Source organism: Pelecanus crispus, chromosome 13 (assembly GCF_030463565.1).
Source record: "Pelecanus crispus isolate bPelCri1 chromosome 13, bPelCri1.pri, whole genome shotgun sequence".
NCBI classification, from domain to species: domain Eukaryota; kingdom Metazoa; phylum Chordata; class Aves; order Pelecaniformes; family Pelecanidae; genus Pelecanus; species Pelecanus crispus.
Window position 1 is genome coordinate 24637567 of NC_134655.1, and position 11571 is coordinate 24649137.

At 64.8% G+C, this 11571-nt stretch overlaps 1 protein-coding gene across 1 annotated transcript; it reads right to left on the reverse strand.

Moving 5' to 3' along the window:
* Positions 1–1368: 1368 nt before the first annotated feature.
* Positions 1369–9740, reverse strand: STARD8 (StAR related lipid transfer domain containing 8). The gene is made up of 11 exons (XM_075720406.1): positions 9677–9740; positions 7292–8688; positions 5589–5762; positions 4950–5109; positions 4422–4620; positions 4051–4261; positions 3678–3792; positions 3146–3361; positions 2513–2730; positions 2131–2307; positions 1369–1486 (listed from the first exon to the last, which is right to left on the reverse strand). The coding sequence occupies exons 1-11, from the start codon at positions 9731–9733 to the stop codon at positions 1369–1371; spliced, it is 3042 nt and encodes a 1013-aa protein (XP_075576521.1). The 5' UTR covers positions 9734–9740.
* Between the last annotated feature and the right edge of the window lie 1831 nt (positions 9741–11571).

The following is an 11571-nucleotide window of genomic DNA, read 5'->3' on the forward strand; positions in this document are numbered from 1 at the left end:
GGTGCTGTTAGCTACGGCAGACGGTTTCTCCGCAGAGGAAAAAGGAGGGATGGAAGGGGACTGGATGTCTCTGCAGGGAGTAGCGTTAGAGGGGCAGCTCTGCACCCGGGGGGGCATGGGCTCTGCCACCTACAGCTGCCCAAAGAGGGGCGAATCTCACTGCAGAGGCCAGGACGGGACCGAGCCTGGCCCGAGCTGCTGGCACGTGCTTGGGCTACCATGCTTCGCTTGCATTGTCCCCAGGTTAGCTGGGATGAGCACAGCCCTTTGCCTTGGCCAAAGTCTTCAGCCCAGAGCTCTGCCGCGGTGCAGCCAAGGCTGCTCTGCCCTCCTCCCCCTCCCGGGCACTGCAACGTGAACCCCGACGGCAGCAAGGAATTGGGAGCGGCAGCACCGGCCGTCTCCCTCCCTCCCTCCCTCCCGCGGTGCCTCCTTGTAACCGGCCCAGTGGAGCATTGCCCCTTCCCAGCTTGTAGCCAACTGCAAGGGCAGCTGCTCTGGGGCTCTAGACATGTCCTGCCCCCTCCAAATGATGGGTAGGCTGGTGCCGAGGGACAGGCTTGTCTTGGAACATCGTCCATCCAGCCCCCGCTGAAACCTAGTGCACAAGAGAGGGCTTTGAGCCAAGTGGGAGCAAGGCACAGGACTTACGGGCTTTTTCTTCCTCTCCTATGAAATTCAGCACCACAGGTAATGGCAATAGGTTCCTTCTGCCACTCGACAAGGGCTGGCACTCGAGGCACACCTCGATACCTAGACGTAGCCCCCCTCCTCCCAGAACAGCAGCCTCTTCCACTACCGAAGAAGTTCTCGCAGCGGCTCCCTGCCTGTCCCCACACACGCGATCCACCCCTCGCCGCCCACCCCTCGCTTCCCTGCACAGCGCTGCGACCTACGGACGCGGCCCCGTCCTCCCCGCTCGCTCCTCCCGCATCGCTCTGCACACCTTCGCCCACGGCCGCTCCTGCCTCGCATGGGGGGACCCAGCTCCGCCTGGGCCACGGCTGCTTCCCACCCTGCTGCAGGCTGCCTTCCTGGGGGGGGGGTCACCCCCACAGCCCCTCTCTTTCCCCCTGCTCACCGACCCCTCCTGCGGAGACCACGGGCTGCACGGCTTCGCCTCTGCAGACAACCGGCTGCGCAGCGCACTTGAGCAAGGGGTGGCTGAAGCAGCAGCAGCAGGGACGGTGGGACTGGGAACGGCCAGCCCAGGGTACAAGGACGCTTATAACTATGTGCCTGCGAGCGCGGCAGCCTCTGCTTCCCCCTCCACGGCCAGCTGCCTTGCACCGTGCTCCCCTCCGAGAGCCCCAGCCCGGATCCCCCGGCCAGTCCACATCAGACAGGACAGAGCATCTTCCTGGCTCCTCAGATCTTCGTCTCGGGGCCACCGGGACTCAGGGCTGGGAAAGAGTCTCGGATCCTCACCAGCTCCATGGCGCAGAGGTGGCCAAAGACCTTGTTGTACCACTCGGGAGACCGGCCCCTGGGGAAGGGAACAGGCAGGAGGAGGGTGAGCAGGCAGAAGAGACCCAGGCAGGCACCAAGGAGCAGAACGTTGGAGCAGGACGGGCACTGAGCGCAGCTCCAGCTGCGATGGACTGTGAGACGCTGAACGAGCACGACATGAGAGAAAAGGGGATGCGCCTCCCCTACTCCCCACCGCAGACATCTGGCAAAATGGGGGAGTGTCTGTGACCCAGCTGGGCTCGTGCTGGCCCAGAATGACAACCAGGCTGCCCCTCGCCTCAGCCCGCCCCTGCAGCACTACACCCAGCACGGCTCACCGGGGAGGAGCGCGCCAATGCCATGCTTCAGACCCACGGGGGACCCTGTGCTTTCTGCAGAAACTTTAAGGGACTCGGCGTCACCAGAGGAACTGCCAGCACTGCAAGACTGAGCTGGTGGCTCCTCTCCCAGTAACCATCCGGCAGCCAAACCCTGGCCCCAGACCAGCACCCCCTTCCCTGCAGGCAGGCAGGCACGGTGCTGCGTGAGCTGCAGCCCTGCCCGTGCTGCCAGGCTGGGCAAGCAGAGGGACGAGCAGCTCCCGCGTCCCACCGCTGCTCCACCACCCTCCCCCGTGGCCGACGCAGCCGCTGACGCAGCGGCACCGAGGGCTCCCCTCACCTGAGGTCAGCTCTGCAGATGTGGGTCACTTTGGAGCGTCCCATGGCGCTGGGCTCGATGAGGTACTGGGACGTCAGCACGACAGCTTTGACGCCTCCCTCCGCCGGCAGCTTGTCGTGCTCCACCGAGATGGAGATGAGCAGGCAGGCTCCCCGCGGCAGGTCCGTGTGCCAGCGCCTGCGGGACAGAGCGGCCCCCGCTCAGCCCCCGTCCCTGCGTGCCCACCCCGTGGGCAGCCCCTGCCCGGACCTCAGGGGCTGCAGTGGGAGCGGGGAGGTGCGGGAGCCTGCACAGCCCAGGGAGGAGCAGCCAGGGCTGGGGCCAGATGGGAGCCGCCAAACCAAGACCAAACCCTCCCGCTCGGGTCTTTCCCTGGCCTCACCGGAGCACCACGCAGTCCCTGCGCGGATGGGGTGCCATGCTGTCCGTGATGTAGTGGTAGACCTCCATGTTCTTGTCCAGGGCCTCCACCACTTTGCTCTGCAGCAGGTCCTCGTCCCAGAGGTGACGCTCCCGAAGCACCCGGTGCAGCACCGTGGCGGGAGGGGCCTCGACCTCTGTGGAGACCTTCCACAAGCGCAGAGGGTGCCCGTCCCCAACCTGACAGGCCAAGGGAAGGGTCAGGCAGGTACCTGTACCGTGGAACCCCCAAAGCGCTAACCCCCGAGTGGCTCCCACCACCCCGGAGCAGCACCTGGCATCTGCTGGCCAGTGACGGGGTGGGATGGCATGGCATGGCATGGGTGCGGGCAGCCAGCTCCCCTGCTAACAACAACACAGTGGGTTATCTGCCAGGACTGCTGGGCGCAGAGCACCCTCCACCCCAGAGCTGTCCAACTCTCAGCCCCTCCTCTGGCCAGGGAAAGGGTTGCTGACCCCTCCTCACCGAAGCGAACGAGCACCAAGGGGTTGTTAGCCGGTTGGCAGGTGCCTGCAGGACCTCTGGTTCCCAGTGGTCACCCCATACACACGTGCCCGCAGCACCCCAAGCCCCCCTCCACACAGTGCCATTTACCTTTTTGCAGGAGAGCTCCGTGTTCAGGGGCCCCGGGGTGCTCAGCCACCCCTTGAATTTCTCTGATGACTCTTTCAGCAGGTTCTGGACACTCTGCTCGAAGTAGGAGTGTAAATCCTTGCTTTCCCCCTGACACATGAAGTCAGCCAGGGGATGGGGGTAAGCATCCGCTGCCATATACGAGCTGCTCAGCTGCAGCAAGATGTCATGGGAGACCTACAAGCCAAGAGCATACAGGTCTTCAGAAACCCAGAGGGATCCTGTTTGTGACCAGTCCTGGGCAGCCAGAAAACCGTAACTCCTCATCCCCCCATGGAGGGGGTAGGATGGACACAGCCTCCCTGGACATACGTCCTGCAGCTTGTGACCTGCACCACCACGAGATGCAGCTGGGCTTCGCTCCCAGTGCTGCCTCACCGAAGGATGGGTGCCCTTATCTCCGCAGGACCAGCACCCCACCAGCGAGGTCGCATCTCCCTCCGGCAGCACCCGGCGAGGGCAACGCTGGGCTGGACACACCGCAGCCACCCACCTGGAAGAGCTTCTTGCAGTCGGTGATCATGTGGGAGAGCCCCTGCGTCGCAGCCATGTTCTCGTTGAGGTCCTTCTGGTCAGGCTTCCCCATGGTGCCTCTCTTATGTATCACCCTGCGGAGGAGCAGGTAGCGCTGGGACCGGGTGGGCATCCCGCCCGCCTCCAGCCCCCGCATTGCTCTGCTTCGCGTTGCAGAGCAGGGGACCCCCACGTTGCAAAGCAGAGCGACGGGGGGCTGTGTGGGAGCGCGCGCGTTCCCACCACGCCTCGCCCCGCTTCGGCGGCCTCCTCCCAGGATGGAGAGGGAAGGGGCGGCGGGGAGACGGGGGCTGCGGGAAGGCTGGGGAGGCCAGAGCTACTCCAACCCTTACCTCGGCGAGGTGCTTTCCTTCTTGGACACGTTGAGGTGGAAGATGGAGGGGGCCAGGCAGACGGCCAGGTTCCCGGCGGTCATCTGGTTCTCCTCTGCGGAGGCGATGTCGCTCAGGAAGTAGAGCAGGGTCTGCAGCACCTCCCGGTTCTCGTCCGGCATGAGGATAACAGCCGCCTGCACCGCCTGCAGCCGCTGCTCCTTCGACACGACTGGGGGCACGGGGCAACGCCGACGGTCAGCGGGTCTGTCCCGCAGGCCACCACCCATCTCCATCACCTCTGTCCAAATGACCGGAGAGATGCCTCCTCCCTGGGAGACCCCGACTCTCGTCCCCAGCCCCGGGGCGACCGGCCCCAGCCCAGCACTTACACTGGTAGATCTGCAGGAAGGTGTCCGTCAGCTTGCTGGTGAAGATGGGCTCCGGCAGGTCGCGGAAATACTGCTTCAGCAGGTCAGCCACGTCGTACGCCGACTGCCCCTCGTAGTTGACGTTGTCAGGGCTGGTTTCGTTCATGTGCCGGAGCGCCTGAATCCGGGACTTCACCCCTGACTTTCGGAAAATGCCAACCTGCCGGGGAAGAGCGGGTTGGTGCTTGAGCGCAAAGCGGGCAGCGACCCGGCAGGCGCCAGGGTGGATTCCCGTGGGACAGGCAAGGAAACCCCTTCCCCAAAGGCTGCACCCCGCTGCGACCTGGAGGAGAAGCCTGAGCGAGAGATGGCCACGCAGACAACGATGGGCGCGGGGTTCCCACAACCTCGCCCTCCCGCTTCACCACGGCCAAGTGCCGCAAGAGGCGAACAAAAAAGCACGCCTGCGAGCCAGCTTTTCCCCCCCCCCAAATCACAGCGCTGCGACACAGCAGCAGGCTCGGAGCCGCCCCGCAGCCGCGGCATCACCTGGTCCAGGCACTGGCTGCGGATGTAGCGCATGGCCTGCTGGATGCTCTGGGGCAGGGGCTGCCCCGTCCGCTGCACGTTGACGATGGGCGGCACCCCGAAGACCATCTTCTCCCTGTAGTCGGGGACTTTACTCCGCTTCATGAACTTGGGCACGGTCCTGCGGGGTGGGACAGACAGACGTCAGTGCAACGAGCGGCTCCCTCAGCACCAGCTCGCAGCGGGGAGCCGGGCCCCAGGTGACACACACACACACGTGCTTCTGCCATGTTTTCAATATACTAAGCAAGGCAGCTTTCAAGCAGGAGCTGCAGCACCTTTTATTAAGCCAAAATGCTTTAATACTTGGCTACGATAGGAAACCACCATCCCGCTCTTCCGTTGCTCCAGCATTTTTAATGCCCCGCAAACGCCTGCAGCCCTCCTGCATGCAGACAATGCCAGAAGCCCAGGCGTCAGCCCCAGCTCACGCTTGCGAGGCTGCCCACAGCCGCGCAGAGCAAAGCCAGCTTTTGCTTCAGCTTTTTCCCCTCCCTCTCCAGCATCTTCGCACACCAAAGCCGCCCCAGGCACAGCGCAGAGCTGCAGCCCGCACCCGCCGCGGCAGCACCGACCCGCTGCCCTTCCCCAGCAGCTCACCACGTCCAGGCTTGCTTGTGGGGCACGGAGTACTTCTCCATGATGGCCGTGAGACGGAGCAGGGAGCACTTCTGGAGCAGGTTGAGCTGGGCAGAGGACTGGCGGTTGATCTCCAGGGAGGCCGAGTTCAGGCTGGGCCGGTGCGAGTTCTGGAAGCTGTGCCAGCGGAGCTTTCTGCGGGGAAAGGCTGGCAGTGGCGGAGCTGGAGACCCCAGGGAAGGGCCCTTCCCTCCCCGCAGCACCCGCTGCCGCGGGGAAGGTGCGGGCACGGCGGCGGGCAGGCTGAGCCCAGGGATCCCAACGCCAGCCCCAGCGCTGCGAGGGCTTCCTCCCCCCGGGAGCTCACAAACCCAGTGCCAGAGGGTGGCAGGGAGAGCGCGAGAGACGCTTTCCCTTGCCTCAAAGGCGTGCGCCCTCCCCCTGGTCCCCCTGAAACAACCAGCACCATCTCCACTTGCACCTCAGGCTCACTGCACCGGCCCCAGCACCCGAGGGCTGGAGCTACGGCCCCCCACGAGACCTGGGGAGAGCTCAGATGCTCAGGGTGACGCACGCCTGCAGGACCACCACGCAGAGCAATGCCACGGCAAAGGGGACATCTCCAACACCCGCGTTCTCAAGAAGAAAAGACACCCCAACGAGGTAGGGCTCCCTTGGGAGCCTGCTAAAACCCTTCCCAAGTCCCTGCTGCTCGGGGAAGGCTCCTGCCCAGCTGCTCCGGTGCATCCCCAAGCCCAGAAGGGCACAAGGGACATTCGAGCTCATGGAAAAAAGACACCCCTCTATATCCTTCCTTCCATGCCTGCCTGGAGGCACATCACCCTCCCACATCAGCCTAGCAGGGGCTAGAAAATTCACGGAATTCAGCAACAGCTGGAGTTTTCTTAGGGAAAGCCCAAGGGAGCACGAGCACACTGGAAGCAAGTGCCGCCTTCATTTAGACCTGTTATTAGCACGTGAAAAACCGTTTAATGACGGGTCTGCGCAGGCAGGGAGGTCGCAGCCTGTGCACAACAGGCAGCAGCAGCAGGCAGCAGGGCTGGCAGTGGGGGCTCGCAGCCACCAGAGCGCACCAGCGACCTGCGCCGCGCTCCCTGCCCGCACCATGCCAGGGTGCTGGTCTGTCTGCACCTCCCTGCACCACGGTGCTGGTCCGTGAGCACCTTCCCATGCCATGGTGCTGGTCGGCTAGCATCTCCCCACGCCACGGTGCTGGTCCGTGAGCACCTTCCCGCACCATGGTGCTAGTCCATCGGCACCTCCCCGCACCACGGTGCAGGTCCGTCTGCACCTCCCTGCACCACGGAGCTGGTCCGTGAGCACCTTCCCGTGCCACGGAGCTGGTCCATCAGCACCTCCCCGCGCCACGGTGCTGGTCCATCGGCACCTTCCCGCACCACGGTGCTGGTCCGCCAGCATCTCCCATCTCCCTCCCTCCGCCTCGCTTCTGCCACGATCGTCAGGCCAGGGCTTGCAGGGCACCGGCCAGCACCCCTCCAGCAACGGCGCCGGTGCTGCTCCCCGAGCCACGGGCCGTGCACCCCTGCCGCAGAAGCACCCGTGGGGCAGGGAACGGGCTTGTGGTGGTCCACTGGCCAGCAGCACGCCGGCAGCCCCAGGACCGAGCCCTTCCCGCACAGCAGCAGCGTCCCGGGCACGAGCAGGGGGAGGAGGACGCAGCCCCAGCCCCAGCCCACGCTTACCTGCAGGGCCTGGTGAGCGATGCTCCCACCCCCGAGTCCCGGCGCTCCCGCATCTCGATCTCTTCGGCCTCGTTGAGGGAGTTGCCCGTGCTGTCAAAGTCGCTGGCAGAGGTGCCGACATCAGATATGGACCGCTCTTCGAAGTGCAGGTTGGAGGGTTCCCCTCCTGAGTCCGACTCCTCCTCCTCCTCCTCCTCCTCCTCCTCCTCGCCCCCCTCCTCCCCAGCCAGGTCAGGGGAGATGGCTTTATACCAGAGCTCCACCTTCTGCTGCAGCCCCCACATGTGCCGCAGGATGTCGTCGAGGTTCTCGTAGGTCACCTCCCCGTCCTCCTTGCGGAAATCCTCGCTGCTGCCGAACTCCGGCACGTTGTCGTACACGCTGACCCGGCTGCCCAGGGAGCTGCAGGAGCCGCGCCGGCGGCGGCAGGCGAATCCCCGCGGGGAGGACGAGCCCTCCACGCTGCTGCTGCTGCCGCCCCTGTCGCCTCCCACCAGCCCGACGGTCGCGTTCCCCGATTTCCAGTGGGTAAGGGAGCTGCTGCCCAAGGGACACAAGCTCTCGATGGAGAGGGATTTGGGGAAGGTGCCCGGCTTGTGGTCCTGGGGGATGTAGACCAAGCAATCCCCCCGGCGTGCCTGCTGGTGCTGGCAGTCTCCAGCAGCCCAGTTGCCGCTGGCCGTCACGGCCGTTTCGTAGTCCTCCAGGTAGATTCCGCTGTGTTTCGGGTCAGAGCTCACCTTGCTCCTGCCTGAGCCTAGCAGGCGGTTAGTCCTGTACGATAAGGAGAAGAAGTGTTTTTTGCCGTGGAAAGAGGCAGATATCCCTCTTTTAGGGGAGCTGGCCTTGGGGGCTGCAAGGTCCCTGTCAGTCTTCAGGGAGCCCCATCCCGGTGCGGCCGTGACGCTGCCACGTGGGGCCACCTTCTCGTGCGGGGCCACCTTCTCATCCGGGCCGGCTTTCTCTTTGTCCTTCCTTCGGAGGGACTCGATCCTCTTCAGGAAGCTGCGAGACCGTCGCTTCTTCGGCTTCTCCTTGGAGTCCTCGCCGCGGCTCGAGGGCTGCGCTGGCAAGGAGCGCTCACTCAAGCTGCGGCTGGAGGCGGCGATGGCGGCGGGGATGGGGGACGGGGGGCCGGCCGGCGCGGCCCCGACGCCCAGCGTGCCGCCCGCGCTGCCCATGCTGCCACTGCTGCGCAGGGACGCGGCCTCCGGGTTGGTGCTGAGGTCCGTGAGGACGCTCTCGCGGCTGGAGGCTGGGCGCATGGTGGAGCTCAGGACCTCGGAGCCCTGGGAGAGGACGTCGACGGACCCCACCCGCGACCACCTCTTGCTGTCCCTCTGAAAAGCCCACCGGTCGCTGATGGCGCACAGGTCTTCCTCCTCGGAGTCTTCATTCTGCAGGCGGTCGACAGCAAGGGGCAATCGGTCAGAGTCACAGAGGGCCAGCGTGTCCCCCCGCCCCGCTCTGCTGGGACAAGCCCCCCAGCGGGGGCACGGTCGGCAGCGCGGCCCCTTAAACCAGCTCTGGTCCCCTTTGGCACCGGGGGGCTCCAGGGGCCACCAGGCAGGGTTTTGCCGTGTCCGAGGGCCATTGTGCGCTGGGCAAGGGAAGGTGCTGCTTCCAGGCTGCCTCTGGGCAGCTCGCAGGCAGCCGGGACATCCCCGCGGAGCCTCCCTGCAAACCCCCGGCCGCACAGCGCGGCGCGGCACGGTGAGGGATGCAGGGCAGCGCCCCTTCCCAAGCCAAAATAAAAGCAGTGGGAAGAAGCAGGGATACAGCCAGGTAATCATTTCCACGTGCTAAACACGAAGCTGGCATGCGTTTTACATGTACTATTCTATGATTCTATTCTATGATTCTATTCGTTAAGGGAAATAGAGAATATTTTGTTATTAATATGCCAATATTAATTGTTTGTGACACACGGGCTGGTTCCACCCATCCCTCCAGGGTCAGGCTTCCTCCTGGAGACGTGGTGCCAGGGGGTTCTCGGAGCCCAGCTCAGCAGAGACCCCGCGGGCAATGCTGCAGGCACGCAGCCCTGCGACGCTGCAGGCACGCAGCCCTGTGTGGACCAGCACGCCTGTCCCGGCGTGGGTGTGACAGCTCCTGCGGTTCGACGGCCACTGCCAGAGCCTCGGAGAGTTGCAGGGGCACAGGGGAAACTCAGGCGCCCACTAATTCAGCCAGGCACCGCTGGGGCTGGGGCCGTCCGGGGAGACAGCGAAACAAATGACCGGCAGCGCTGGGCGCTGCTCTGTGCCCAGGGGCAGCCTGGAGCGCGCCGGTGCTGTTACCGAACACGGGATTGCTGCCAGCAGTGCGCGCACGTCCCCCCGCGCCCCTCAGCCCCTCGCCTGCCCTTGAACGCCCAGGACTTACCTGTTTACGCTGAAAGTGCACTTCCAGCTTCATGGAGGCACATGTGTTCAGGGTCATCAGCCTCCTGCAAGAAACCAAGAGAGGCTTTACCCCAGTCCTGGCCCCCGCCACGGCCGCAGTGCTTGCTTTTTCCGGGCTTTTTTTCTGCTTCTGCCTTAGAGCCCTTGCTGTTGGCTGTCACCTGTCACCCAGCAGCTGCGGCTCCAGGGATCAGAGGGACACGTGGAGCCCAGCACAGCTCCAAGCCTGCTCCCGGGCTGCACCCCTGCCCGCGGAGCTCTGCGGGCGCCCCGCACCTCCCACCCCATCACATGCGCCCGGGGCAGTGCAGCCAAGGGGCGAAACCGCTCGAGCGCAGGGGTGACACAAGCCCTTGGTCGCACGCCAGCGGGATTTTGCAAGCCGAGCCATCGGAGCGGCACTCCGCTCCCTCCGTGCGGGCACCGGGATGCCCTGCCCGTGCCTAAATGCCTGCAGCCACCCCAGCGCCCGGCGTTTGCTCTCCCGCAACTTGCAGCCGCAGCATCAAAGGACGCCCGTCTCCCGCCGCTCGCGGGACCACCGCGCTGCCGGGGCCGCATGGGTGCTGGCCACCTCTCCGGTGGCGTTTGCCGGGTGCCCCGGCTCCCTCCGTGTGCTGAGGGTTTGCCTGGGCCGTGAGCTGGCCCCACAGAGCAGCCGTGACCCCCACCCTGCTGCCCGTGGAGGAGCAGCCGGGTCCCGAGGGCTGCCGGCGGCATTTCCGGCGTTGCCGGCGGCATTTCTGGCGTTGCCGGCGGCATTTCTGGCGTTGCCGGCGGCATTTCTGGCGTTGCCGGGGGCAAATCCCCAGCGGGCTTGGGGGGAGCCAGTCCCTCGAGCAAGGCTGCCAGGCGCCCTCGGGGCAGGGCTGGCCCCCCACCAGGCCCTTCGCCTTTCCCTAGCCTACAGCTTCAAGTCCTGGTTTTTTTGGTTTTTTTTTTTCTTTACCCAAGTGAATGACTCTCCAATTAATTCACTTTAATTAGCACCTTCACGAGCGCTACTACAAGCGCTTGTGTTCCAGCGTGCAAATACCTGTCTGCACAGCCAAAAGCAAACCTCAGGGACGTTTTACCAAAAATTTCAGTAATGCCCCTCTTGCAATCCCACTGAAGCCCCCTCAGCCAAGAGCACGGTCCCGCAGTGCATCCTGCGGCAGGATTGAATGCATGAAGCCCGGCAGAGGGAGCGAGATGGGAGCACACGTGCGCGAGCGGGGAAGAGAGCACATCCAGGGGGTTCATTTTCTTCGAAAAGCTGCATTTTCCAGTGTCCTTCTAGACCTTTTTGTTAGCCAAATACTGCAAGGGGCCACCTCAGGGATCCCAGAGACAGCCTGGGGGGCCGGGGACATTCCTGCCCTGCGTGGCTCACCCAGCCGCGCTGGTCCCGCGAGTGGGCAGGGGTGACGTGCTCCAGGTTATTAGAGCAAAACAATCTCAGAAGCTCCTGCGGCCAGCCAGGCGATGGCAAAAGGACCCGACAGCTCAGACAGGGCGGGACGGTCAGAGACTTCCCGTCACCTCCTGCCTCGCTGCCAGGGAGGGAAAACCAGGAGCTCACCGGGCACCCGGGAAGCGGCGCAGGGGATCCCCTCCTGCCCGGCACAGCAGCCTCTCTGCTGGGGAAACAAGTAAGAACAGAGCACTTCCCCATCCCTTCTCCGTTCTGCTCGGCAGCAGCGCGCGTGGGAGGGACAGCGAGAGGCAGCGCTCATTTCTCGGCGCGGAGTCAGCGCGGGGGCACGGGCACGATGATGTGGCCCGAAAGCCAAAGTGCGGCTGAGTCACCCGCAGCGCTGGGCGACACACAGCCCGTCTGGCCGGACGGACCACCTGGACAGACAGACCGGACAGATGCTGGGATGGGGGCAG